Source organism: Microtus oregoni, unplaced genomic scaffold (assembly GCF_018167655.1).
Source record: "Microtus oregoni isolate MIOR12 unplaced genomic scaffold, Mior012 000118F_ref0000498, whole genome shotgun sequence".
Lineage (NCBI taxonomy): Eukaryota > Metazoa > Chordata > Mammalia > Rodentia > Cricetidae > Microtus > Microtus oregoni.
Window position 1 is genome coordinate 1,772,688 of NW_024544747.1, and position 26,326 is coordinate 1,799,013.

General features: G+C 46.1%; 1 protein-coding gene across 4 annotated transcripts in view; it reads right to left on the reverse strand.

Annotated features, from left to right (window-relative positions):
• The window catches only part of Scn8a (sodium voltage-gated channel alpha subunit 8), a 180,490-nt gene that overhangs the window by 87,714 nt on the left and 66,450 nt on the right, over positions 1-26,326 (reverse strand). For 3 of the 4 annotated variants that reach the window (XM_041646022.1, XM_041646021.1, XM_041646024.1), the window contains exons 2-5: positions 22,438-22,765; positions 4,243-4,361; positions 2,524-2,613; positions 1,778-1,906 (exon numbers count right to left, since the gene is read on the reverse strand). In XM_041646022.1, coding sequence (XP_041501956.1) covers positions 1,778-1,906; positions 2,524-2,613; positions 4,243-4,361; positions 22,438-22,713 — 614 coding nt within the window. In that variant the 5' untranslated portion in view covers positions 22,714-22,765. Of the gene's footprint in view, positions 1-1,777; positions 1,907-2,523; positions 2,690-4,242; positions 4,362-22,437; positions 22,766-26,326 lie in introns of those variants that run through there. The other variant, XM_041646025.1, reaches the window with a different exon arrangement.

Genomic DNA, 26,326 nt, shown 5'->3' on the forward strand with positions numbered 1-26,326 from the left:
CCATCTTACCTGGGATTACCGAAATAGTTTTCAAAGCCCTCAGTACCCTGAAAGTGCGCAGAGCTGAAACACTGCCTAGGTTTATAAACTCGGTTATATACCTGCAGAATCAAACCAAAGGTGACTTGTAACGGAACCACTCGGGGAGGGTTTGAGAATGGGGCAAGTGAGGGTCTTATGTGCAAGTTATGGTTTTATTTTGTTTCCCTGAAAAAAATTAATATAAATGTGTGAGGAACACATCTTTTAAAAAATGGGCAAAAAGAATTCAAAAGTATATTCTAAAGAATTGGCAGATTAGGGCATTCTGAGATTCAGGCTCTTGGACAGTGTGTGATGTGTGGATTTCAGCGTGACGTTACGGTCAGCCCATTTACTTCTTAGCAAGCAGGAAAGGCCATGAGGCAGCAAAGACTTATGTACCCAGTTCTGTGAATAATTTCCTAAGAAACAGAGACAACTTTTTGTAGCAGGAGCCTCACAAAAACAAATTCACATTAGAGTGACTGCCCGGTTGACAATGGGCAAGTGCCTCCACGGCAGCATCTATGACTTCTCCAGGACTGGGTTGTATATGTTTTGCAACTATGTCTACAGGTGAGGTTTTAGCCTATGACACTTAAAAGCAAGGCTCAAAAAAAAAAAAAAAATCCAGATCATGAGATCAGAGCAAAAACTGAGGTATAAGCCCATTTTATCACCAGGTCTGTGTCTGGCAAGGACACAGATTTTGAAAGCACACCAATGTATGCTTTATAACTCTAGAGAGTAGAGATTGTCTTCACAGAAGTGAAAGTCCGCTCCAGTTTCAGGCACTCAGTGCACACACCTCAGTCACACCTCACGGTGGAACTGCATCTCCTCCTGATGCTTAGGCCCACACACACATGCAAATGTTTTCCTCCTTTCTCACATCTTTCCACACACAGCCCATGTCCCACTCCAAAGGTCCCCTCGCCCATGGCACACTTCCTTAACACAGAAATAAAAATACTAGAGCCATCTAGTTCTTCGATCCTCAGCTAAGTTTCTCAAACAGAAACTTTTCCTAGCTGAAGCAACCGTGTAAGCAGACCACGGCGTCTCTGGCAAACCAGACTGCCGGGTGCAGTGAGCACACCGTGGAAAACCACGGCGTCTCTGGCAAGAGTTGGCACCGCTGCTTAGAAACTCTCCTGGATGCGCCATCCCAGATACTTCAGCTCTTGATTTGAGTCAAAGACCTTAAATGCGTTTTCAGCCAAAAGTTTATACCCAAAATAGTTTGTGCCTTCACAGAGGCCCTCTAGAGATGGGCGTGAGGACCTTGGTCAGTGTCATAGAGGAGATAAACTATGAAGGCAGAGAATCACTGCCTACTGGCCTCCTAGCTCTGAGGCCTCCTTTTACCCACATGAACGTGCTGTTGTCTGAGAACTGAGAGGAGCTGGCAAGCAAGAGCCATACTCAAAAACCCATGGGCAAGATGCATTTACCCAAGAATTCCCATTCTGCAGCCAGGTGTCATGTACAAGCTTGCAATCTCAGCATTAGGAGAAGAGGTAGGAGGATCAGGAGTTGGAGGCAGCCTCAGCTATATGGTGAATTCAGGGATAACCTGTGCTACGTGAGACTCTATCTCAAAAAATAAAAAGATTCTCCATTCTGCTAAGCACACACACTCACACTCACTTGCACCATCACGCAAGCATACAGGTACACACCCACGCATGAACACGCACGCCCACACGCATATGCAGTCATATTCAGAAAAGAGTAAAATAAGCACGGAACTTACGCCATCATGATGACACTGAAGTCTAACCAGTTCCACGGGTCTCGTAAGAAGGTGAAGCCGTCTATGCAGAAACCTCTTGCGATGATTTTCACTAGTGACTCAAATGTGTAAATCCCTGTGAATGTGTACCTGTAAGGATGTCAACAGTTGAGGTTATTCCCAGCAGAAACTTTTGATAAACCTTTTTATTTTATTTTATTTTTTTAAAAATATTTATTTATACAATATTTTGTCTGTGTGTATGCCTGAAGGCCAGAAGAGGGTGCCAGATCTCATTACAGATGGTTGTGAGCCACCATGTGGTTGCTGGGAATTGAACTCAGGACCTTTGGAAGAGCAGGCAGTGCTTTTAACCACTGAGCCATCTCTCCAGCCCCGATAAACCTTTTTAGGTAACACTTGCCTGAGGTGTAGCTTCACCACACAGACAGTGCCAGGGAGAAAACAGCACCTGACCAAAGCTGCTGACACACCCTCAAGCAACTGGGATGCTACACTAGGGCCTGACTGGTGTTCCACCCAAAGCAGGGTCACTCTCGGACAGGCAAGGAGACTCCCAGAGGGAGGAGAGCACAGGATGGCAAAAGCCCCTGCTAGTGAGGAAGGGCAATCCCTCCCAGAGCTGTCTGGCTTCCTAGAATTCATTCTAAGGCTATTTCCTGAATTCTACATCATCTTCAGTGGCCCCACCCCTAATACCTTGCAGTCTTTGAGCCAAACAAGCGAACAAAGGAAGGAACACTTACTCCACATTCTTGGACCACTCGGGTGGGTTACTAAAGGTCATGAACACACAGTTGGTCAGGATAGTGCACATGATGATCATGCTGAAGACTGTAGAGAAGAGTTAAGGGCTCTACCAAATCCGCCTGGCCCATTCATTCCACGTCTCATGAGATCTGAATTGACAGGCTGAGGGAGACAGACACAGGAGAGGAAAAGACTGACCAGTAGGTGGGCTGGACAGCCCTTTCCCTCTCTAGAAGACTGCCACTGCCCCACCACTTTTGGATAAACTTGCCACTTCCCATGCCAACTATGGAGCAATACCCTAAATACTTAACCCTTTGTGAACAGGACCCAGAAGTCACCAAAGACCCCAAGGACATCAGAGAAAGTAAATCTGTATTTTCCCCCAAGATTCACGTACTGCTAATGATCCTGAGTAATTAGTCATTTGAAAATCTAGAGGTGGTTGATGGTTCTTTACTCCAGGGTCTTCCCAGGGGCTGGGTATCTTCTGAGCAACAGCCCAGTCAATTGTGCATTGAACGTGTCTCACCTGAAAACCAGTGTGGCATTGTTAGGTAGAGACTCCTAGGGCACCTGCAGGCCAGTAGTTCTGAGACTCAGGTAACAGGGTGAGTCAGTTTGATCATTGTGTAGGCACCCTTGTTATCCAGGATCTTTCTCAGCCCTTCCTGATCTTATCTACTGCGAAGAATTACTCAGACTGCATCAGGCCAGAGCTCACTCCCTCTTATGAATGTTATTCCCATCTTTATCTTACCAGTGGAACTTTAAAAACAATGCTTCTTCTAGCTTGACTGTTTTTCTTCTCTATCTATAGCTGGAGTATCCTTGGGGTGGGGAAAATAACATATCCTTTAGGGACAGGAGAGGAAGACACATCCCATCTGTGGTTCTGAAAGGGACACCGTCTAATTGTAAATTATCTATTTCTTGAAACACAACTTCACAACTGTGGTACCATATATTCCAGAACCAAGTTCCATGCAGCAGCAGCTCACTGACCTGAACCTCTGAGTTGCACTGTGTTTTCTGCGACCTCTCTGGAGGATGCAGTACTCTTGGATGCACGGCACTAAGTGCTGTTCAGTGAAGTGCCAATCACACGCAAGTTTAGTCACTGTGCCAAGACACTAAACCCACCAGCTCATTTGTCATGTGTCATATGCTCTATATTAATAGGATGTAAAGGCTGTTACTTTCCCACTTAAGGGGAAGGCAAATCCCACAAAAAAATTCCTACTTATCCAGTCTGTATCTAAACCTTTGTGCCAAGGAGTTGATTTCATCTGAGAAATACCAGGTACTTTGTAAGCTCTTTGCTCAGGAAGAAAAAAGAAATTCTATGGCATTCATTCAGCTATTGTAATTCAAGATGTAGTTTTCAAAAACATCCTTGTATCAGATATTAACACATTAACAAGCTGAATTATCATGGAATAAAATTACTAAAACGCCAAAACTTCAGTATAAGGTTAACATTTTAATTAGCCCCCATAATGACAGTAAAAAAATCCTATACTCCAGTAATATTTTTAAAAAAAATGAATCTGCAGAAGCTCAGCTGGGGATCCAGCAGGACTTTATTCCTAACCCTCGGGCTATGGTGGCCGCAGTCAGCCGAATGCTGGTGGAGCAGTACATAATACAGTCGGTCGTCACCCCTGAAGACGGGCAAGGCCCACAGCACTCACTCCTGGTGCAGAAAAGGATATGAATGTATCAAAATTTTAATAGCTATTCTTCTTATCAGGTTAAAAGGACTTAAAATGTACAAGGCAGGCGTGGCACTAAATCTGAAGAGAGTTTTCCCTCTGTTTAATACTACAAAGGTCTGTGGAGAAAGAAAAGGAGAAGTCATTACAATATGAGTACTAGTCATCAACAAAACATTTTTCTAGGTAAGAAATAAATTCTCTCAGAGCAGTGAAATAGCTTCTGTCCCTCCCCCCACACCAGCACCCAGCCCTCAGGCCAGGTCACACATAGAGGCCACAATACTAGCAGGTTTACAGTTGAAGAATTCTGACCTCTCTATGCCAGCTCCAGACTGACCAGTGAGTATATTCACTCACTGAGGGCTGACTTTCTCCAGGAATTACAACTCAGCACCGACTGACCATGTGTCAGGCAATGCTGGAGGTGTTTAAGAGCCACTGGTGAACAAGACAGTCCTGTCTGAGGAGTTCATATTCCAACCAGGAAGACAATCAGCATGAAACACAAGAAGTCAGCTCTGCCGAGCCTGACACACAGAAGGTAGGGCTGTTAGGGCTGTAAAGGAAGTGGTCAGAGCCATCCTGTTAGGAAGCCTGGGCGAAACTGAAGGAAGCAAGGACTTCATCCAGTGTTTTCTCACCAAGTCTTCTCGGTCTGGCTTCTAGGAGCTTCTGACATTAGCCTTGCCAAATCATTCACTTGTATTTCCTAGCATGAATCCTCCTATTGAGTCAAACTAGCCAAGCCTCAGAACAGGCTATAGCAACACATAACTTGGTCTCACATTGCCCAGCCACCTGGTGTTAAGCTGGGGGGTGGGAGAGGGCACAAAATTGAACAGAACTATGCTTTATGGAAGGGCATATGTGAACTTGTGATCATGATGGCGGTTAAGTGCAATGTTCAAAACAAAAATATAAGAGACAGCAGGACAAAGGAGCTCCCCTCAGACTGTCTGTGGGAGCCAGGATGTGCTCAGAGAGGAAAACAGGGATGGAAAGAAACTGACTGAGGAGATGAAGAAGGTGAGGGTGGCCAGAAAAGGAAACGGCAGAACAGGCACGGCTGTGCACAACTGTACTGTCTTAGGGTGCTGACAAGCAGTTCTATGTCCAAAGAAGACAGCCGTCTGCGGAGCTGGGGACAGATGCAGGGCCCACCAAACTGGGAGTCCCAGTGGAGGTTCAGCCAGCGCAAAAAATACAGCAAAGAGCCAAATGTAAGTCACTTTTATGTTGCCTTTTAAAAAAATTATTTTTATTTAGAATGATAGATACCTAGATTTTAAAAACATAAGATACACCAGGTGGTGGTGGTATACATCTTTAATCCCAGCACCTGGCAGGCAGATAGCAGTGAGTTGGAGACCAGCCTGGTCTACAGAGTGAGTTCTAGGACAGCCAGGACTATTTCTCAGAGAACCTTGTCTTGTCTCAAACTAAACCAACCAAACAAACAACCCCCCACCAAAAACCCAAAAAACAAAACAAAAAAAAAATCAAAAAATAAAAAAAAATGTAAGATTAAGTTCCATTCTATTACCCAATGGTAATTTTTGGTGCCAGTTTTTAAATATCCTTGCAGAATTTTTCTTTATAAGTATTAGCATACAGATCTATCCTTAAACAGTCTTTCCCTCCAGCGAGACTGCACTATAAATACTCTTCTGCACCAAGCATTAAAAATGAACTCCACAAAGAAAAGCCCAGGGACCAGATGGCTTCACTAATGAATTCTACCAAATGTCTAAAGAATTAGCACAAACTCTTCCAAAAAAAAAAAAAAAAAAAGAAGAGAGGGGAATAATTCCCAACTCATTCTGTAAGGTTACTTTATACAGAACTGGGTAATGACAGGAAGAGAATACTATAGATCACAGGATTTATAAAATGGACACAAAAGGCCTCAGCAAAAATACTAGCCACCAAACCTATCATCCCGTGAAGGACTGAGTATCTGACTACATGAGATGCAGCCGAGAAGTACAAAGACAGCTTAACCAAAAAAAAAAAAAACAAGTATTGTGACACGGTCTGTTAATGCAAGGAGACACACACACTGACCTTAGTAGAGGCAGAAAATGCTCCAATAAAATCTAATGTCCTCTCATGACAAAGCCACTGACAGGAGTTTAATCTAATGTGTACCATTGGGGACCCTCAGCCAGCGTCTGCCTGTTTTTCTCTCCTACCCCTTCCTCTACTTGCTCTCTTCAAAACCCAGTCTGAACCTCTTGGAGGCAGGGGCCAAGCTCATGCTTCTTGTGTGGTTCCAATACAGCGCTCAGTCCACACACTCCCAATGAGCAGGTGTTGGCAGGTTACATTTTTTATATTTATTTGTTTATTTATTATGTATATAATATTCTGCCTACACGTATGCCTGCAGGCCAGAAGAGCCAGACCTCATTACAGATGGTTGTGAGCCACCATGTGGTTGCTGGGAATTGAACTCAGGACCTTTGGAAGAGCAGCCAGTGCTCTTAACTGCTGAGCCATCTCTCCAGCCCCTGGTAGGTTACATTTTAAGTTCCTTTTTTTGCTTTTATTTTATATTTTCTTCATCTGTCAGAGTACCACAGCCTCTCCATCTGCAAAGCAACTTTGGCGAGCATCTCTGTTGGTTTAGAAGAGCCCACGTGCCCCATCATGTCTGATGCAGCACTGCACTGGCCCTCTCCCTACCCCAGGACATAGAGGTTCTGTTGTGATCCTCAGAAAAAGCCCAATCCTAAAGCAAGCAGAACTAGAATATCTGGGCTTAGTTTAAAACAGGTCAAGGGCAGAGATTTGGTTCTTCCATTTCTTGGCTTCCCAAAGAAATAAATGGGCCACAACAATCTCTCTTTCTGAAGTACTTGTACCCCTCTGTGTTTCTATAGCAACTCTCTATGAAATGCCAGGCCTTTCAAATAACCTCCTCATCCAGCCTCCTAATATTCCCATAAAGTATTGGTAAAGAAGGAATTCTTAACCTGTATGCATCTTACAAAAGCTCAGGAGAGGGACACCACCCATAAAGGTCACATGGCAAAGAGCAGTACATTATGCCAAGCTCAGGGCCTTTTTACAGCCTCTACTGTGCCAGATGGGGTGGTAATTTCATGACTACATGACAGAATGAAGTTGACATGGGGGATGGATTCTCTGGTAAATGAGAAATTTGAGCTCTTGGGTATACCATATAAAGTAGCTAAGAATAGTGGGGAGAAAAACCAACTGGTCCATGCACCAGGGCCTAAAGTTCATTCTTGCCCCCCACTCGCCTAAAGCCTGTACTAAACTGCCTGCTCACCTTAAGTGACAACCAACAAGACTTTAGAAAAAAAGAAAATCCTACTCTCTTTACTCTTCATGTCCTTGTCTCTAGGGTTGGTCACATGGGAGGTGCTTCCTGTTGTACACAGAAGGGGCTCAATAAATGCTGTCTGTTTGTTAATGAAAAGCTAGCCAGGGTTCTGGTGTGATGAATCAGAAAACTGAGGAGCCTGAGGAAAACCAGGCGTTTTTATAGAACCTAAAAAAAATGGTTTGCAAATAGAGACTTTACCAGTTACAGTTCATTCATGAAATATAACTCTCATAATGTAGAGACAATATTGCACACAGAATAAGATAGTTTAACATTACCATTCTAAACCCTCAAACCCTACCAGGTATAAAAGTCTTTTCTCTACTTGGAAAGTAAGAACCATCTTTTTACACCCAACTCCTGAAACAAGTGCACATCTTTGACACTTTCAGTAGCGAGTTGCTCTATAATTTGCTTTATCATTAAAATAACGAGATTTACTGATAATTTGCATGTAGTGTTTCTTAAGCATGCCTCTGGATGAAGCAAGAGGGCGTCTGGACCAACACAGCTCAAAGCTTAGGAATTTCTGAGTGCACACTGGTGCTTGCAGGACTTGTAAGTGTGAGACACAGGAAATGAGTAGTGCTGGCAGGCTTTCTCTGTAACTGCACACACAGGAAACTGGTGCGGGAGAATTGTCTGTATTCTGTCAATCATGTTTTAAATAAACGCTGATTGGCCAGGCAGGAAGTATAGGTGGGACAACCAAACAGGAAGTAAAAGTGGGGCAATGAGAACAGGAGAGTGCTGGGAAGGAAGAAGCCCATTCCTCCCCAGTCCTGCCCAGACCACTGAAGAAGCAGGATGTGACCTACCCCGCTTAAAAAAGGTACTGAGCCATGTGGTTAACAGAGATAAGAATAATGGGTTAATATAAACTATAATAGCTAATATGAAGCCTGAGCTAATGGGTCAATCAGTTTATAATCTTATGGAGACCTCTGTGTGATTTTCTTTGGGGGCTTACTGGCTGTGGGAACTGGGCAGGACAGAAACCCCAATGAGCAGGCCCCCATGTTACAGGAAATGAGCAGTGCTGGCAGGCTTTCTCTGTAAGTGCACACATAGGTGCTAAGTACTGTGGAGTGCACTCTCTGTCACAATAGTGACTGCCACTGACAACATCTAAACACACAGGAATGGTTGTATCCTGCAGAACTTCATGGTCACACAGAACTCATAGTTTTCACAATCCAGCTACTTGGGAATAGGCAAACTTTACTTAGCTAGCGGGCCACACAAGCTGGATAGTGGCACTGATCCGGCCCTGAAGACTAGATTGGCTGCACTGGAGTCATTGAGAACTTTTTAAAAACAGAGAGATTGCTAACTCCCACCTCCAGCAGTGGCTAAATGAGTCTGTGCAAGAGTTCAGAGACTGTCCTACCAGGGAGCAAGCAGATCATCCCTCGGCGCTTGTCCTGAAACACTTGGGGCTGTCTCCAACTTCCCTCCCTAGCTGTGTGGTCAGATGAAGCACATTTAGAAAATGGGAGAAGCCTGCTGGTTGGATGTGGCAACAACCTTTCCAGCCTTGTTATCTATGATGCGATAGTTTAGACATTTCACAAGACACCCCTGATGACATGCAAAAAGCAGCCAGCCACACTTCTGAAGAGAAAACCTACCATTATCTATTCTCCCACACTCCATCTGGAGGAACTCTTGGGACTTACTCTGCCCTCTCATGTTAGTCTATCAGGACCAGGGATGAGGCTGCTTGATACTGCATGGAAACCACAGCAGCGAGGGGCAGGGGCAGCCTCGTGGGGGCAGAGCCCTACACACCCTGCCTTGGTGCATTGTGCTGTCTCCTCTGCTTTTACATCTGCTCTTCAGAGAACACTGGGTATGGAAGGGATACGGGATAGCATTATGGTCTGGATATGAGACACTTCTTATAGACTAAAGGCTTGGTCCCTAGTGCCAGCAGTGATCAGAGGTATGGCTTTTAGGACGAGGCTGGACCATAAGGGCTCTAATCTAGTGCCTGGATGAATCCATTGTCACAGCTATAATCCTGCAGCATTACTGGAAGGTGGTGGAGACTGGGAAGCAAGGTAGGGTTGGAATGGGCAGAATGAGAGGGACCGCTCTGGCTGGGTGTATTTTGTTCCTGGCCCCTCCCTCCCTGCTGCTGGTTCCCTGGTGCCATGAAGCAAACAGCTTTCTTCTTCCATGCCCTTCTGTCAGGACTCTGTTTCATCACAGGCTTTAAAGATGGAGTGAGCTGACCATGAACTGGACCCACTGGAACCAGAAGTCAAAACGCGTCTTTCTTCCTTGAAGTTGCTATCCTCAGGCATTTGTCACAACGACAAGACAATGAGTAACATCTTAGGTGTGTCGGAAAATTCTGTGATAAAAAATATAGTTGAATTTGTTTTTGTTTTCCGAGGCAGGGTCTGACTATGTAGCCCTGGCTGTCCTTGAACTCACTCTGTGGACCAGGCTGACTTTGAATTTAGAGATCCACTTGCCTCTGCCTCCAGAGTGCTGGGATTAAAGGCCTGCACCACTGCAGTCAGTCCCATAACTGAAAATCTAAAGCATTGACATGGTTCTTTATCTTAACATTTTCATTGCTCAATGGTAAGATCCAGAAAACACGATGTATACCTTGTTCAACTCGGCTTCAACACCGACCCTTCAAAACCTAGCTGGGGAAGGAGCGAGTGTTAGTCTTGGATGAGAATACTTCTTAAGCAATGATCACTTGGTGCCCATAAAGTCCAGGCTGTTTTACTCAATCTGTCTTAAATTAGATCTTTGTGAAGTAAATGAGTTAAAAGGAAATTGAAATTGGACTGTGGTTTACCGCCCAAGGGGAAATATCCGTTTCTAACAACAGCCAGCGAGTGCATCTGAGCACAAAGCCCATTAAGAGCAGTAAAACAGTTCTTAACAAATTATGGCATGGAGTATTAATAAATGTGTCACGTTGGCATAAAATGAACCTTCTAAAAAGCACAGGCTTTTCATTTCTAATTAGCAATGTGGGGTTTGGAGCACGTGAGTTAGGAGTATGGCCGCTGCTAACTCAGGGTGCAAGGTCTTTTGTTTGGGGCCTACAATTAGGGAGTCATTTTGCACAACCAGGTACAAGCACATTCATAAGCATACCAAACAAATGACAGCATAGTAGAAACACAATACAACATACACAGCTTCACAGCAATGCAGTGTGGCCCATTTATTAGCATGTTCTCAGCCCTACACTCCAAACCAGAACAGTTTCTAAACCATCTAAAAAGTATAAATGAAAACAACAAAAGAAATAATAAAAAAGATGCCATGTGGACAAGTAGAGAACAACACAGAACAGAAAATGTCTTAAGGAACTGGTCATTCAGTAGTCCCGGGTCAGCCATGTGACACACGGCTCAGGAGAGTGACTCCCTGCGTGGTCACATTCTCTGCCTCCTGAGCAGGCTGCCATCACACAGGTAACCAGCAAGCATCTAATAGCCTCCGGGCTCTAGGCCCCCTATCTAACCTATAAGAAGGTAGCTGGAAACAGATCCTTTAGCTGCAGCTGCACAAATGGTGGCTGTCTCCAGAACCTGGGTCTGAGGCCAAAACGGCCTGGCTCTCTCATTTTGGACTGGTTTCTACAGCCACACGTTCTTACCTGCTAAATCTGTTCCATATTCTCTCAGCCCTGATGTGGCAGCCATCGCTATCAACTTAACTGGGTTTAGAATCACCGTGGATGGAAATACACCTCTGGTGTGTCGGCAGAGGTTTCCCAGAAATATTTAACTGAGAACAGAAGGCCTAAATGAGGACAGAAGCCTCAATTCTCAATACCACCAAGGAGTTTCCCAGTTTGAGAACAGCTACCTGGAGAAATGCCTGCCCATGGTCAGCCTTGAAGGTGGGCAAAGGCAGCTGTACATAGCAACTGCAATTTATAAGGCTACATTGCAAATCAGCCATAGAACCTGGTGCTACTGTCCAGATGGTACTGGTTTTGTAGGCGTGAGGGGCATCACTGAGGCCAGGCAAAGTATGGCAGGGCCGGACTTCCTGCCAGGAGGCCCTGAGACATCACTGCATGAAGTTGAGAAGGTAAAGCCTAAATTGCAAGGAAGACCTCAAAATGTGGCAAATCTACTTAGGACAGCTGCAGCCATAGAGTGGATTTGGGCGCCCCTCCCCCTAAGCTATGTGTGCTATGGGCACAACAAAGGACAGGCCGAGGCCATTGGAGCCCAGGTAATGCTGAACAGGAACTGCAGGTTTGGTGGCTAGCTGAGCTTTGGTCCAATCTTTCTGTTATGTAGCCATCCTTCCATTCCAAACTCTCTGTCATTGGATAATCTGTTTCACTTAGTAGAAGCTCACAGTTAAGAGCTTGTCTTGAGTCTCAGCTGAGACTTTGGACCTTTGAACAGTGTTGAGACATACAGAGAGGGAATAAATACATCGTACATTATGAGATGAAAATGAGACCTCAGAGAGGGATATAATGTTATTATTTTGATTAAGCTTATATGTCCAGGTATTTAGTTAACAGCAGATGACATTGTGATGGTTAATCTTCTCTGTCAAATTGGCTGGACTTAGAATCACCATAGAAACGCATTGTTGGGTACGCTTATAAGGATTTTGCACCAAGGTTTCATGAATATAGGGGACTCCATTCCATGGTCTGGGACTCTGGACCAAATCAAAAGGAGGTGGTGAGCTGAGCCTGGTCTACACCACAGCCTCAGGGCAGTCGGAAGTCACAGAGAGACCCTGTTTCATAAACAAAACAAACAAACAAACAAACTTGATGACACCAATTCCTGATGATCTGCCTAAACTATGGTCACAGGGTGAGGAGGCAGGAATTGAGGAGAGTTTCTAGGACCCAGATTTGCTGGTTCCAAGCAGGGCTCTTCTTGCCATGATGGGTCATCTGATCTACCTCTTATACCAGTGAATTGTCTAATTAATCCCCTTACTGCTCACAAAAACCCGCATACCTGAGAGCACAGGTGCTTATGGTTCTCAGGGGTTGGCCGGGGGAACTCAATGTGAATACCACATCTACCTGTGGCTATCCACTGTCACTCTTCCTAGCTACACCTGGTCACAGGGAGCCACCTGACAGGAGAGCAGCACCATGTACCTGCTGCATGGCTAAGCCAGCATAACACTGCTCCCCAGGGCAATGCAAGTCTGAACCTTCTCCCTGGCCAGGCTTCCTGACCTCCTGCAATGGAAGTTTCTCCTCTTAAGGTATAAGGATTGCAGATGTTGAAGAACACAGCAAAATGAAGCAGGTTCTGTAAAGAATAGCCACAATCTAGAAAGGCTCTCACCTTCCTCTCCTAAAGCAACAGAGGAGAATGGCTGAGCCTTTGACTCCCAAGACCTGGATTCCAGGCCAGCGCTGCTGCTGGTTGGCTCTCAGGATCCTGGATACTTATTTCAGGCTGGTACAGGGTCAGCACTCACAAGAGACCCTGCTGCTGTGACTGCTTTTCACCATCCGTGGCACCAAGAATCTATACCTGGGTTCTGGTCATTAGAGTACTGTGCACTGCTAGACTGGAGTACAGAAACCCCCAGAGGCCTCTGAAAGGCTGCACTGGCTCAAATGGTACCAGAAGGTATTCCCGACCTGGGACACTCTGACAAGGGAGAAGACAAGACTCCTCAGAACACGTTCTATGCTGCAGTCACAACTAAATCCACTATTTTAAACAACTCAGCCTTTCTGTTCCATCTCTCAGCCTCAGTATACAGCCCCTGATATCTGACTGCTCTCTCCTCTCCTCTTCCAGGTGACTTACTAAAAACCATTTTATACTTAGAGATCTAGCTCCCATAACACTTTCTCTCTAAAGGCAGCCCTGTCCAACCCTCTGAGACAGAATTGCTCTCCCTTCAGCGCATCCTCACAATATGCCCTTCAGTCCTGTCAGAGCAGGAGCTTAGAAAACTGTCATTATAACTCAGGCACCAGCATCACGAGATGCACATCCCATTGGGTGGGGCCTATCTTCCACCTACCACGCCTGTCTCAGCTCAGCAAGCAGAGGATATAATATGACGGGCTATACATGTTTATTGAATGTTATGACTGAATTTCCTAGACACGAAGAAATTATACAATGGAAATCAAATAACCAATAGCTATATCCAGCCTTTTGTTAGATGCTCAGTGATATTGGAACCTTTCTGACCCTTGGCTCACCCACCTCTAAAAATCCATTAACTTTAGATTTTGAAAGTCTTTTCATGTTTTCAATGCCTTGAATATCATGGTGAAGATATGGCATGAAAAATGACTAAAAAAATGCCAATACATCTAAAGTGAAATGACAGCAAATTCTGCAAATGATAACAGAAACCCCAACAAAACCTCTTTCTGCAGCGCACACCTGATAGGGAGCAGAGTATGGTGCTCTCTGTTGTGCACAGCAAGTGCCCAGACTGCAGAATGGAACCCCGGTCTTCCACATGCAGGCTGAGTGAGAGAGCGAGTTACTGGAATAAGAAGGCTAATGTTTTAAAGCTAGATTCTCTTTCCTAACTTTGAAAACATGCACGGGGCTGGAGTGACGGCATGAAGGCTTAGAGGACTTGCTTCTGGAAGGCCTAGATTCAGCTCCCAGTACCCATGCGGCACTCACGACTGTCTGAACTCCAGTTCTAGGAGATCTAATGTCCTCTTCTGGCCTTTACAGGCATCAAACATACACACGGTACACAGACATACATGCAGGTAAAATACTTGTTCACATAAAACAATGACAAAGGAAAACGCGTCACAATACCAGCATTTCTTTAATATTGGCAATCCTCAGATATGATGGGAACTTGGATATCTGGAATATTGGTGGTGCTATCAGAGATAAAAGTGAGAGGCTTTAGGGAGAACAACCCCATTGTGAGCATGCGAGGTCACCTGTGGAGAATCCACAGGGCTGGCTGGGATGATGCTGAGTTGTACAGAAGCAACCCAGGCTGAAGGTGCAAAATGAGTGGCCTGGTTCTGAGACAGGGTGAGGTCACCCAGTGTGACTGTCAAGTGAAAACAGGGACCAAGGCCAGAGCTTAGGGGAAGAATAGGGTGGAAGGAAGGAGAAAGAACCTGAGATAGAAGAGAATTCAGGGGAAAGAAGTAATTGATCACCAGTGTTAACCCAGCTGAGAAAAGACCTTAAAAAACACCACCCACCCTTGGGAGATCTCAGGATGCCAGGAGAAAGGCGATGCTGCAGGATGGACGGAGTCAAGGCTCCACTATAACTCTTCATGGCATGAGGAATGGCTAGATCAGCGGGGGAGATGGGGTTCATGAGATGGAAGAGCGTTGCCCATGATGATCATTGATGGGGCAAATGACACGCAGAGAAAGAAGAGCTAACTTCTGTCTATGACTGTCATAGCCAAGAGCAGGACAGTCCAGAGGCAGCAGCAAGGCGAGGCAAAGGCCACACAGGGCCTAGTTTTGAACAGCAGATGGACGGTCATCCTCTAGAACCAGAAGAACTTTTTGCTGAAACATTATCTGACAGACCAAAGTTTGCGGCCTCAGCAGAGCGTATAGACTATAGGTTTTCAGAACTTGAATCAGAAACCTTATAGTAGAACGGCAGTCAACAAAAATGGCTCATGCCAACCAGGTTGTATGTAAAGAACTCCTTACAGCTTCTGTGTGACTTCAGACACAGTAAGTGAGAGAAGCCTCTGTGTAGAGATGTCAGCCTTGCTTTCCTGACTGGGACAGGGCTAAAATGAAGTTAACTATTCCATAAAAAACGATCAGCATGATCGCCAAGACACTGCCATCATTTATACGGCAATTATCATTACATAAATCAAAGGTCAACTTTTATTACAGTAAACATCTTTATACCTTTCAGCCGGGGTAAACTAGCTGCTAAAAGGGTCCAGCAGAAAGCAAGGCTGAGGCGAAACAATCTTAGGGTTCACATAGCAGTGGCCCCTGTATATACAACTGAGTAGCACTGGGGAAGTAGAAGCTTTCCTCTGGCGGGGACAGGCTGATGCTAAGACGGACTGGGGCTCCGTGTAGAAACAGACACCTGGCAAACTTTGGGTTAACTCCTGAACTCATCAGTTCCCTCAAGTTCCCATTTCCACCACTATAAGTCAGACGTCCCTCTGGCCCAGCTCCTTCCCTTGGTGTACATGTGTATCATGGCCACCTTGTCTGCTGTCAGCACGCCTGACTCCCGTCTAAGGCCATCAGTAGCTCTCCGCTGTTTACCAAGAAAGGACAAACTAGAGGGCCTCACAGCCTCAGCCATCCAAGCTCTGGGCCCAATCTTCCTGCTCAGTCTTCTTCCCACTGTACCTCAGGCACCCCCTATTCCATGCATGTTAGACAGACTGGCCTTCCTTCCATACCGCGCCTTTATTGCCATTGTGTTCTGTATCCTTCAGAGTTCTAGGCACAAAGCCTGATTCAAATTCTACTCTTGCTGTGGACTTACTGAGACCCTAACCCAAAGTGACACTGTACTGTATGCTACTACTATGTTAGTACATTGTAACTGTACTGTATGCTACTACTATGTTAGTACATTGTAACTGTACTGTATGCTACTACTATGTTAGTACATTGTAAGTTGCTGGGGTAAAAGAAGGACTTTATTCAATCTTTGTTCCCCACAGCTGAACTGAATGCATTTTCTGAATTAAATGAGCACATTTTATGTGAGGCTGACCACACTGGCATGTACTCCGCATCAGTCACTTCATAGAGGACGGCTAATAACACAAAGAGAAAAATACTTCATCAGAGGTGGGCAAGACTGGAGGTTTGTCAACAAGATACTACAGCTTATGTAGTGGGAATTACTAATATCCTTTCACAAGGCCCTTTCTAATTCCAAGGCTCGGTCAGTGGTGTGGAGAGCCTGGTGGGCACTCCACAGCAAGCCAGCCTTGACCAAGATCTCTAAGCCATCAAGAAATCTAATTTTTGATCTACCCCTAAGCTTCTAAACAAAACCACTTTTGAAGGGAAAGGAAGAAATGTAATACTGACTAGTTTTTCCTATCCAAAAAGTTTAGCTCACTTTGGAAGTTAAGAAAACTTCTATTGTCACCAGTCAGTTTAAACCACATCAGTTAAAACTCTGATGTTTCCGGTGCGTTATCTCCCGAGTCATCCATTCGCTCATCACTGCTGACTGAACGCTTACTAGAGAGCAGGCCTGGCAAAACAGGCTTAGCAGAATCCACTGCTTTAGACAGGGCAGTCAAGCGACGGTCTCTACAGACACTGAAAAATATATGGGATAGTAGTTCTTAGTGTACCCACAGTTTCTAGACTAGAGAAACCAAAGGCCCTGCATGGGTAAGTGACATGCCTAAGGTGGCCTGGAATTAGGTGGGGACAGGGTCAGAAACAAGACTCCTGCCATCACTGCCTCACAAGCACTGTCCCCACGCTCACAAGCACTGTCCCCGCCCTCACAAGCACTGCCCCCCCCATCACAAGCACTGTCCCCGTCCTCACAGGCACTGTCCCCGTCCTCACAGGCACTGTCCCCGTCCTCACAAGCACTGCCCCCCCATCACAAGCACTGTCCCCCCCATCACAAGCACTGTCCCCCCCATCACAAGCACTGTCCCCGCCATCACAGGCACTGTCCCCGTCCTCACAAGCACTGTCCCCCCATCACAAGCACTGTCCCCCCCATCACAAGCACTGTCCCCCCCATCACAAGCACTGTCCCCCCCATCACAAGCACTGTCCCCGCCCTCACAGGCACTGTCCCCGTCCTCACAGGCACTGTCCCCGTCCTCACAGGCACTGTCCCCCCCCATCACAAGCACTGTCCCCGCCCTCACAGGCACTGTCCCCGCCATCACAGGCACTGTCCCCGTCCTCACAGGCACTGTCCCCGCCATCACTGACTCATAAGCACTGTTCTAGGCTGATCTGGTGAATAAAAAACTGAAATATCACTTGACTTCCCTATACCACTGGGTGAAAAAAAAACTTAATAACAAAATAATCCGAAGTTTTTAAATCTATAGTTTTAATTTTAAGTGTCTATGCTGGCTGTGCAATGGAACACACCTGATGGACACAAATACTCCCTTAACAGCGTGGCTCTGCACCCCTGCCAACATATTCAAACAGATTTGGGAATGAGTGTCTGCCAGCAACAGTGAAATACATGTGCATGCACGGGGCAGGAGAAGGGGATGAGATGTCAGGACTGCTGGCTCTATTGTTAGGTAAGCAGAAAACTGTAAAGACTGGACACAGAGGTACCCTCCCCACCTACACCAAATGACACCACGGTGGGCTGAAGACAAGCTGTATTACAGGAATCCAGAAGGGAGAGGTTTCGGTTTTGGTGTTATGGCTGGGCGTGGCTGAGCAGGGAGAACTCCCAGAGCTGAAGTTAAAGGAAGAGTACATTCCAAGAGGAGGAGACATGGAGCAGAGTGGGGGCCCTGAGTGAGCAGAGAGCACTTTCCACACTGAGAGCACAGGGTACAAGCAGCCACGGTGACACACAGTACAAAGATTCAGATGTACGTCTGCTCTCCTGCACCATGTGTGGATGAAGAAACCATGGCATTTTATTTGGCCAAGGGCAAATCAAAGACAAAACTGGAATGAAACCTAGGTTTTCCTTCCCAGTTAGGTGCTCTCTCCACTTGCCATCCTGGCAGGCAGGGGTGGGTTGTGGTGGGAGGGAGACATTCTTCCTTCAAAAGTAGCAGAAGGTGGAGAGGCCAACTAAATACCCAGAGCTCATGTCAGGTGAGCAGTTCTGCAGGTGCTGACAAAGAGCTCAGGTTCTCAGCACTACACCTCAATCATCCCAAGGGAGTGAACATGCCACAGGGGAATCATCTACATATTTGTGTGTGTGCATGTGTGTGAACGTGCATGTCTCACAAGTGGAAATCAGACACTAACCCATGAGAGGCAGTTCTTTGGTAAGTGCTCTAACCCACTGAGTCATCTTGCAAGCCTGGTTCCAGCTTTTGACAAAGTATCAATAACTTAAAATCAATAATGTAAGGAAGCTGAATTAAATGATGCCAAAGGCCTCCACATTTTAATTTCCTGTGACTTTAAGTGTACTCACTTTGTAGAAAATCAGATATTGAAATGAGATGAACTTTGAGAAAAGTGACCTTCCAGTTCAACAGGAATGCACCATGGTACTTAAAGACACATCGATCCTGCAAGGTGAACTTTTGTTTCTAGGATTTCCTTATAATAGGTCAGATATTAGACACACAGGCCATGTCAATAATCAGGCCTAAGAAATGAGAAGGGGTGGGACTCAGGTAGAAGGGCCTTCAACTAAACCCATGGTCACTTAAAACTCAACAAATTACTGTTAAGCAGCAGACAGTATTTTCTGTAGTGAAGTTAGACACTGTAAGCAGTGAAGGAAAAGCCATTGATTTGATTCTCTAAAAGAAAAAAATTGGAGGAAGGGAAGCAAAGTGGGAACTGGCACTGAGAAAACTCAAGACCCCACAGCATAACACAGGGTAGCACACGCTGTAGTGTTAGCCTGAGCCCTGCCTCAGAAAAACTAAACATCAACCACAATAACAAGAACGCGAAACAAAGATTCCACAAGAAACAAAAAGAGAAGAGAGGTGACAGAGGCCAGGAAAACATCTGAGGTCGGTTCTTCACACGCACCTGCTGTGGCTCGCACAGGTATAGAGAAAGCACAGAAGAGCCCAGCAACCATTAACACTGCAAGGGGCCAAGCAGTGCAAGAGAAGGACGGGCATAAGGCAGACATTTTACCAAACACCACTCAACTTTCGGTCAGTAAATAAATATATGACCTATTTTTTAAAGTGAGATTAGTCAAGATATGTATTTGCTCCTTAAATGTACTTATTCATATCAAATAGCTGAAAAATAAGGTCAGAGAGCGAGGGCAGGAGGCACCCTGCAGAACGGTGCCTGCATAGTGTGGTGCACAGCTTCCAGGGTCCTGAGTTTCCTGGAGCACAAGCCATATACAATGGATGAAACCACAAGTTTTAAAAAAGAGAACCCGTTTTCTGTGACCCATGAAAGAAAGAGGAAAGGAAAGGAGAAACAAGGTCCCTGTGGTTCCTTCAATGACAGGACAACTAGAAACCGGGCTTGAGGACGAAACACTCCTTTACCAGAGGAAGGAGAGCTTATCTTCTAGGAGTTATTTACAACAGTTCCTGAAAAACAAACAGAAAGGAACATTTTACGTCACTTCTTCGCCTATGAGGTTTTGATTTGTGGGTTAAATCTCAGAGTGCTGCCTGTAGGAGAAGCTGACTTAACCCATGCAAGGCCTTGGTTAGGAAGCAGGACCAGAAACAGTAACGTAACAAGAACTCGCACGTAAGCTGACAGAACATGTTATTTTTAATCAAATGGAAAACTCCTCATTTAGAAGGGCAATGGCTATGGATACAGCCAAGTTAGAGGGTATGTGCCTACCATGCTCAGAGCCCTGGGTTCAGGCATCAACACCTTATAACATATGTGTGCTGGTGAAGCCTATAAACCCAGAACTCAGGAGGTGGAAGCAGGAGGGTTAGGAATTCATATGGTTACATGGTGAATTCAAGGCCAGATTGGGTTACATAAGACCCTGTCTGAAGTAGATAGGTAGGTAGGTGATAGATAGATAGATGGATAATAGGTAGGTAGGTAGGTAGGTAGGTAGGTAAAAAAGATTAATGTACAACAAACATGTCTGAACTGCTAGCAATGCTTGCTTGACATAATTTGTTTGCTTTATAGTAGCCATTAGCCAATGGCTATAATGGCTATATATGTTTTATAGACTTAATGGTAACATTTAAAGACCACCAAAAATATAATTAAAAATTATTCTTCTCAGGAAATATTTGCTCTTATGACAGGTCAAAGGCTGAAGCTAAACTTTCCTCTATTTCATGTGCAGTGTGTGTGTGTACTTGTTTCATGTATGCTGGTTGTATGTATGTAGGCCTTTGGTGGCCAGAGGTCGATGGCAAGTGTCTTCCTTAATTGCCCTCCACCTTATTTTTGAGACAAAAATCTCTTACTGAACCTGGGGCTCATCAGCTTGGCTGGGCAGCCTGCCTAGTGAGCTTCGGGGTCTATACGCCTCTACATCTCCAGGGACATGCTTCACTGCCAGGCTTCAGACTCTGTGCGTGGGTGTGAGGGATCTGAACTCAGGGTCTCACATGTGTGCGACAAGCCGTAACCCCAGCCCCTGAAGTCACACTTTCTGTCCCAACATGCCAGTCCTATGGAGCTCCACTGGCAACAATGGATTTACTCTCTGTAGAGTCCCAGCCGTGACCCAGGCACTGGACACAGAGAGAGAATGCCAGTAGGGCAGGGCCCGGAGAAAAGGTATACAACAGAAAACAAAATCACAGGTAAGAAAATAAAATTGAATTTGCATATAAGATGGAAAAATAAATAGTTTAGGCCCTGAGAAATAAAGGGACTTGCTAAGAATCACGAATTATTTTGTAAGGTTTGTTTTTCTTTATTTTTCCCTTCTGATTATTTGTAGTAGTTTGGACAATATTTATCCTAGCAAAGAAGACTATAAAGAATGAATGCTGTGAGATGTGGTGGAGTCAAGGTCTCTCTCAAGTCTACTGTCCTCTGTGTCACCTCAGGCTTTATTCTTCAGACCTGGAAAACCTAGGACCACTGGTTCCACCCCTCCCCACTGCAGCTGCTGTGAGCTAGAACAGATGTGCCTGGCTATGCTTTCCAGAGGGCATCTTGACTGCTTTTGCCATCCATCCCGAGTTAAGGATGTCTTTTAAAACTCATTTATATAGTTATGCAGTGTGTGTGCATGTTCACTGCTGAGAGGGTATGCACACCAGGGCACTCAGGTGACCAGAGGACAACTCACAGGGATCCATTCTCTCCTCCCACCACATGGGATCCCCACCCCCCACAGGTGTTGAGCCCTCTCAGTGATCCTAGTAAGGATCGATCTCTTAACTGTGTCCCATTAACAAGACAAGGAAGTTAACATTTCTTTTAAAACATACTAAAAACAGTTAGTTAGCAGTTTAAAAGGGCAGTTGTGTTAACAAAAATAGTGTACCTGATTTTTCTATTCACATCTACATAACTCCACAAAACCATCACCCTACCCATTACCTGGAAAACCCAATGGCACTTATTTAAATGACATCTGCTGAATTAGGTGGTCTCCTACAATGGAGGTCAGGCCTCAGAATCTAGCAGTTAATTACACGGCCAGTGAATCAACCCAGGAGGCCTGGTTCTCCTCTTGTCTTCGACTGGGGAACAAAGATTCACCCTAACAACAGTATGACAAGACCAAAGTGTGCTTCACTGTTTGTCCCATAACGGCCATGCTCCAGTGTCACAAAGGAGGCTGCACAGACAGCACAGCCATGATCCCCACTACAGCGACAGCCTGCTACCACTGTGTGAGAAATAGCTACTATACTAAGACAGACTCTCAAATGTGTGGGTCAGGGAGATTTATCTGCGTGCACACTTCCCCCCTCTCCTTTCTTCTTCCCTTCCAGGGAAGTACCAGGGGCTCCACACATCTAGAAAGTGTTCTGCCAGGGAGCTACACCCCAGCCCTCCTATTTTTTTTTAAATTTTCAATTTTTCCTAATCTGGCCTAGAAGCAAAACTAGAAGTCTTATTAACAGAGTTGGCCCATGGAAAGACCCAAAAGTGGCCCCCAGCAACAACAAAATGGGAAAGCCGATCCCAGGCAGTAGCAAAGGCTAGCCATGTCTCCCCACTCTGGCAAAGACAGGGTTCCTTGTCCCTCTCCCATGCCTGCAGGGAAGGGGCCTCTGCAGCTGGGCCTCCTCCAACTCACTTTCTGCGTCAAATAGTACGGGTCAAAGTCCTCCAGGGGAACCGCAACCAGGCCTTGGGGGATGTCCCCGTAGATGAAAGGCAAACTCTTCCCTGCTTCCAAGTCGCTGTTCGGCTTGGGCTTGCTGTCTTCGTCATCTTCCCGATGACTGCCATCCGCCTTTGGGGGCTTCTTGAGCTTGCTTTCAGCAATGCGCCTCTCGATGTTTGCCAGCGACTCGGGGGTGAAAGGCTTGAAACTGTCAGGGCCTGGTGGTGCGAGCAGCCGCGCTGCCATCTTCTCATCCTGCAGCAGCTTCGTTAGTTATGCTGAGTCCAGGACAGGCCAGCTGTGGAAGACAGCAACACAGCAGCATGAGTCAACCCCTGCTCTGAGAGAGGCCAGACTGAAGCAGCACTCTCACCTCCACGCCAAACCTTTGCAACAGTTTCCACCATGACATGGCTCTTTTTTATCTAAAAAAAATCTATGGTGAGAATGGCTTGGGGGAGCGATCAGTTAGGGAGATGGAAAGAGGGGGGTCTTTCGAACTGCTAGCATATATTATATTTACTAAATCCAACTCACTGTTCAGAACCACACACATAAGAGAGATGTGCTTCACAGCCCCAGGCACCCTGCTCTGGCTAAAGAGGAACAGATGACGCTCCCTAGGGCCCGCATCTGCACGCTCAAGTCACCTTCCCTCTGGATCTGGGCTCTAAATGAGACCATTTTCCTTTAAGGGCAAGAAAAGGATAAACTGTCCCTCTTTTCAAAAACTGTACTTTCTGGGATGTGAGGGCGACCTGGCCGCGACATCTGTCACCCCATTGATCGCCAGGGTTGATTTGGCTTATCTGGCTGGCTAGGCGGATGTCCCCTTCCTCCCTCACCGCTCCATGTATGTCCCTCCCAGAGGACAACCTTTCCCGAATAGAGGGTACACAAGTAGCTGCACTCCCCTGCTAGAACCTTGAAACAAGCTCTCAAAAACTGTACTTTCTGAAAACAAAACTAACTCTTTCAAACTTCTGCGAACACAAAATACTGATAAAAGCTCTCGTTTGCATCCATCCTTCCATCTCAAGGCTGCAATGTACTGAGTTGTAAAAATCTTTCCAGTATAAAAGGCCAGTAGTATATTTTTGTAGGATCAAGCACCTGCCAGGGGCAAACAGAAGATGTTTTTCAGTGGACGGGGCTGCCATCACCCCCAAAACCCCCTACTTAGCAATGAGAAAGACTGAGGGAATGAACCAGGTTCCCCATGTGCCAGCCACGTAGTACTGCAGACCCGGGAGGCTGGAAAGACTCAGAAGGCAAGGACAGAGCAGAGAACATTCCGTCTAGAAAGAGCAACTGCAGCAAGGTCACACAGGCATCAGGGACTTCTCAGCCAGTACGTGAAAAGCCATTTCACTCCTGTATGCAGAACTCTAGTTACTTCTAACCCAAGCCTGGGAACAGGAATCAGGAAGCCTGGAGCAATGGCTCAGCACTTGGCAAGAATGGACGAACACCATTGGCTGTTCACCTGGCGCTCAAAGTGCGCTTCCTTCTTTCTGTCTTGGCAGCATAGGGCGGCCCAGGAAATAGACTTCTTAAGGCTCTGTCTCTCGCACCCCACGCACCTTTTAAGATTATTTATTTAGTGTAACCCAAGTACCCAGGAAGTAGTTTTGAAAGACGAAACACTATAGGCATCCTCCTGAATATTAACCTTCAGCAAGCGATGAAAGGAGACAGAGACCCACATTGGAGCACAGGACTGAATTCTCAAGGTCCAAATCAGGAGCAGAAGGAGAGAGAGCACGAGCAAGGAACTCAGGACCATGAGGGGTGCACCCACACACTGAGACAATGGGGATGTTCTACTGGGAACTCACCAAGACCAGCTGGCCTGGGTCTGGAAAAGTCTGGGATAAAACCGGACTCTCTGAACATAACGGACAATGAGGACTACTGAGAACTCAAGAACAATGACACTGGGTTTCTGATCCTACTGCACGTACTGGCTTTGTGGGAGCCTAGGCAGTTTGGATGCTCAACTTACTAGACCTGGATGGAGGTGTGGGGTTCCTTGGACTTCCCACAGGACAGGGAACCCTGATTGCTTTTCGGGCTGGGGGGGGGACTTAATTAGGGGAGGGGGAGGGAAATGGGAGGCGGTGGCTGGGAAGAGACAGAAATCTTTAATAAATAAATAAATTAAAAAAAAAAAAGAAAGACGAAACACTGCTGCTTCTGCTCCTACTTAGTCCTCAGGGTCCACTTCACGGCTATATGTAAGCTGGGCCTGCTCAAGCCAATGGGTGTAAAGTCTCACTGATGTGGAGCATGGTCCCCAAGGGCTCCATTCACAAATCCACCTGCACAGACTGTTTTCCTGGTGACCGCTGTGCCACAGCATGGAGCTAAGTGTCCGTGACCAGGCTCTGTTTACAGCACAGGGTTCTGCAGCCAGAACTGTTCGGTGGCCCCCACACAGACCAGGTAGCTTCCCACACTGCACCCAAACTCACAGGTTCAGGCAAGGGGAGGAACCAGAGGAATCATTCTGGTAAGTATAGGACTTTAGAGATACAAGACATGGTAGGACTCCTCCATCTATTGTGTAGATGATTTCAGAAATGTAAAGTCCTAAGAGACTGGACAACTTGCTCAGGTCACAGGCTCAGCAGGTAAGGGTACTTGCTGCCAAGTCTCAAGACTGGAGTTCTATCCCTGGGATCAACATGACAGAAGGAGAAAACCAACTCCCACAAGTTGCCTTCTACGCACATCATGTAAGCTTCTCTAAATAATAAATGCAAAAAAAAATGAAGACCTCAACCAGACGCTAATATCCAAACTCTTATTTCTTTACTACAAAATAAATAAATAAATAAGTAAATCTATGTTTTTTTTAAGTTAGCCATTCCATTCTGTCCTCTCCACCACTAGTCCCAGCAGGAACAGCCTGGCTCATTAAGCAAATCACACAAAGATAATATGATTTTATGATCTGAGACTTCAATTACAGTTTTCCCCCAGCCTACTTCTTTTTCCCTAATTCCTTCTATACCCTGAACAAGTCCAGTAAATCCCCTTCCTCCTACCCCAACCTCAAGACTCTAGCCTCTGTGCACCCACCTTCAGCCTCCACAGCACCTCCTTTGGGAACTTTGCTCACCTCTCAGCTGCCTTTCAAGTACCAGTGTCACCTCCAGAATACAAGGATCATCATCATTTAATGACAAAGAAACAGAGGCTTAGAGAACTACCATGGCATCCCAAAGCCACGCTGCTAGAGAGCGAGTCAGGACTCCAAACACCTATGGCCACTCACAGACTAGACAGGTCATGCCTGGAACCTGCAGTAAGACTGAGTGTCTGGAACTGCAGGCTCCACCTTCCACACTCGCCCACAATCCGCTCAGCTCATCACCCAGCCCAGGCTAGGATGCTGCCTTGCTGTCTTCCGCCCATTATCTCCAGGGTCATGGCCCGCCCCCAGTTAGCCCTACTCCCCAGCACATTTCCAGCCTTCCCCTTTCCTTCCTAGCTCTTCTCTGTATTTCTGAATCCTCTGCTTGTTTTACCTACCTCTGCCTTGGTGACACTCACTATGCCACGGCAGTGGTCTCCCTCCTTCGCACATACTTTCTTCTCTATGGCTGTCTTCCGAAATCTGTTACCCTCTTTCCCTCAACCCCTTCGTACTCAAGTGACTCCAACTTCGTACCTTGTCCTCACTATGCCTAGAACAGTCCCACACTTTAGCCATGGGCTCCTCCTCTAGCACAGGGACTACCCTTTTCCGCTCATCCAGCATGGGACCACACTGGCCATGGCCAGCCCCCACGTGCATGACCAGCACCACAGCCTGACCATTCCTTCCTGAACAGCTTCCACTGGCAAGTATCAC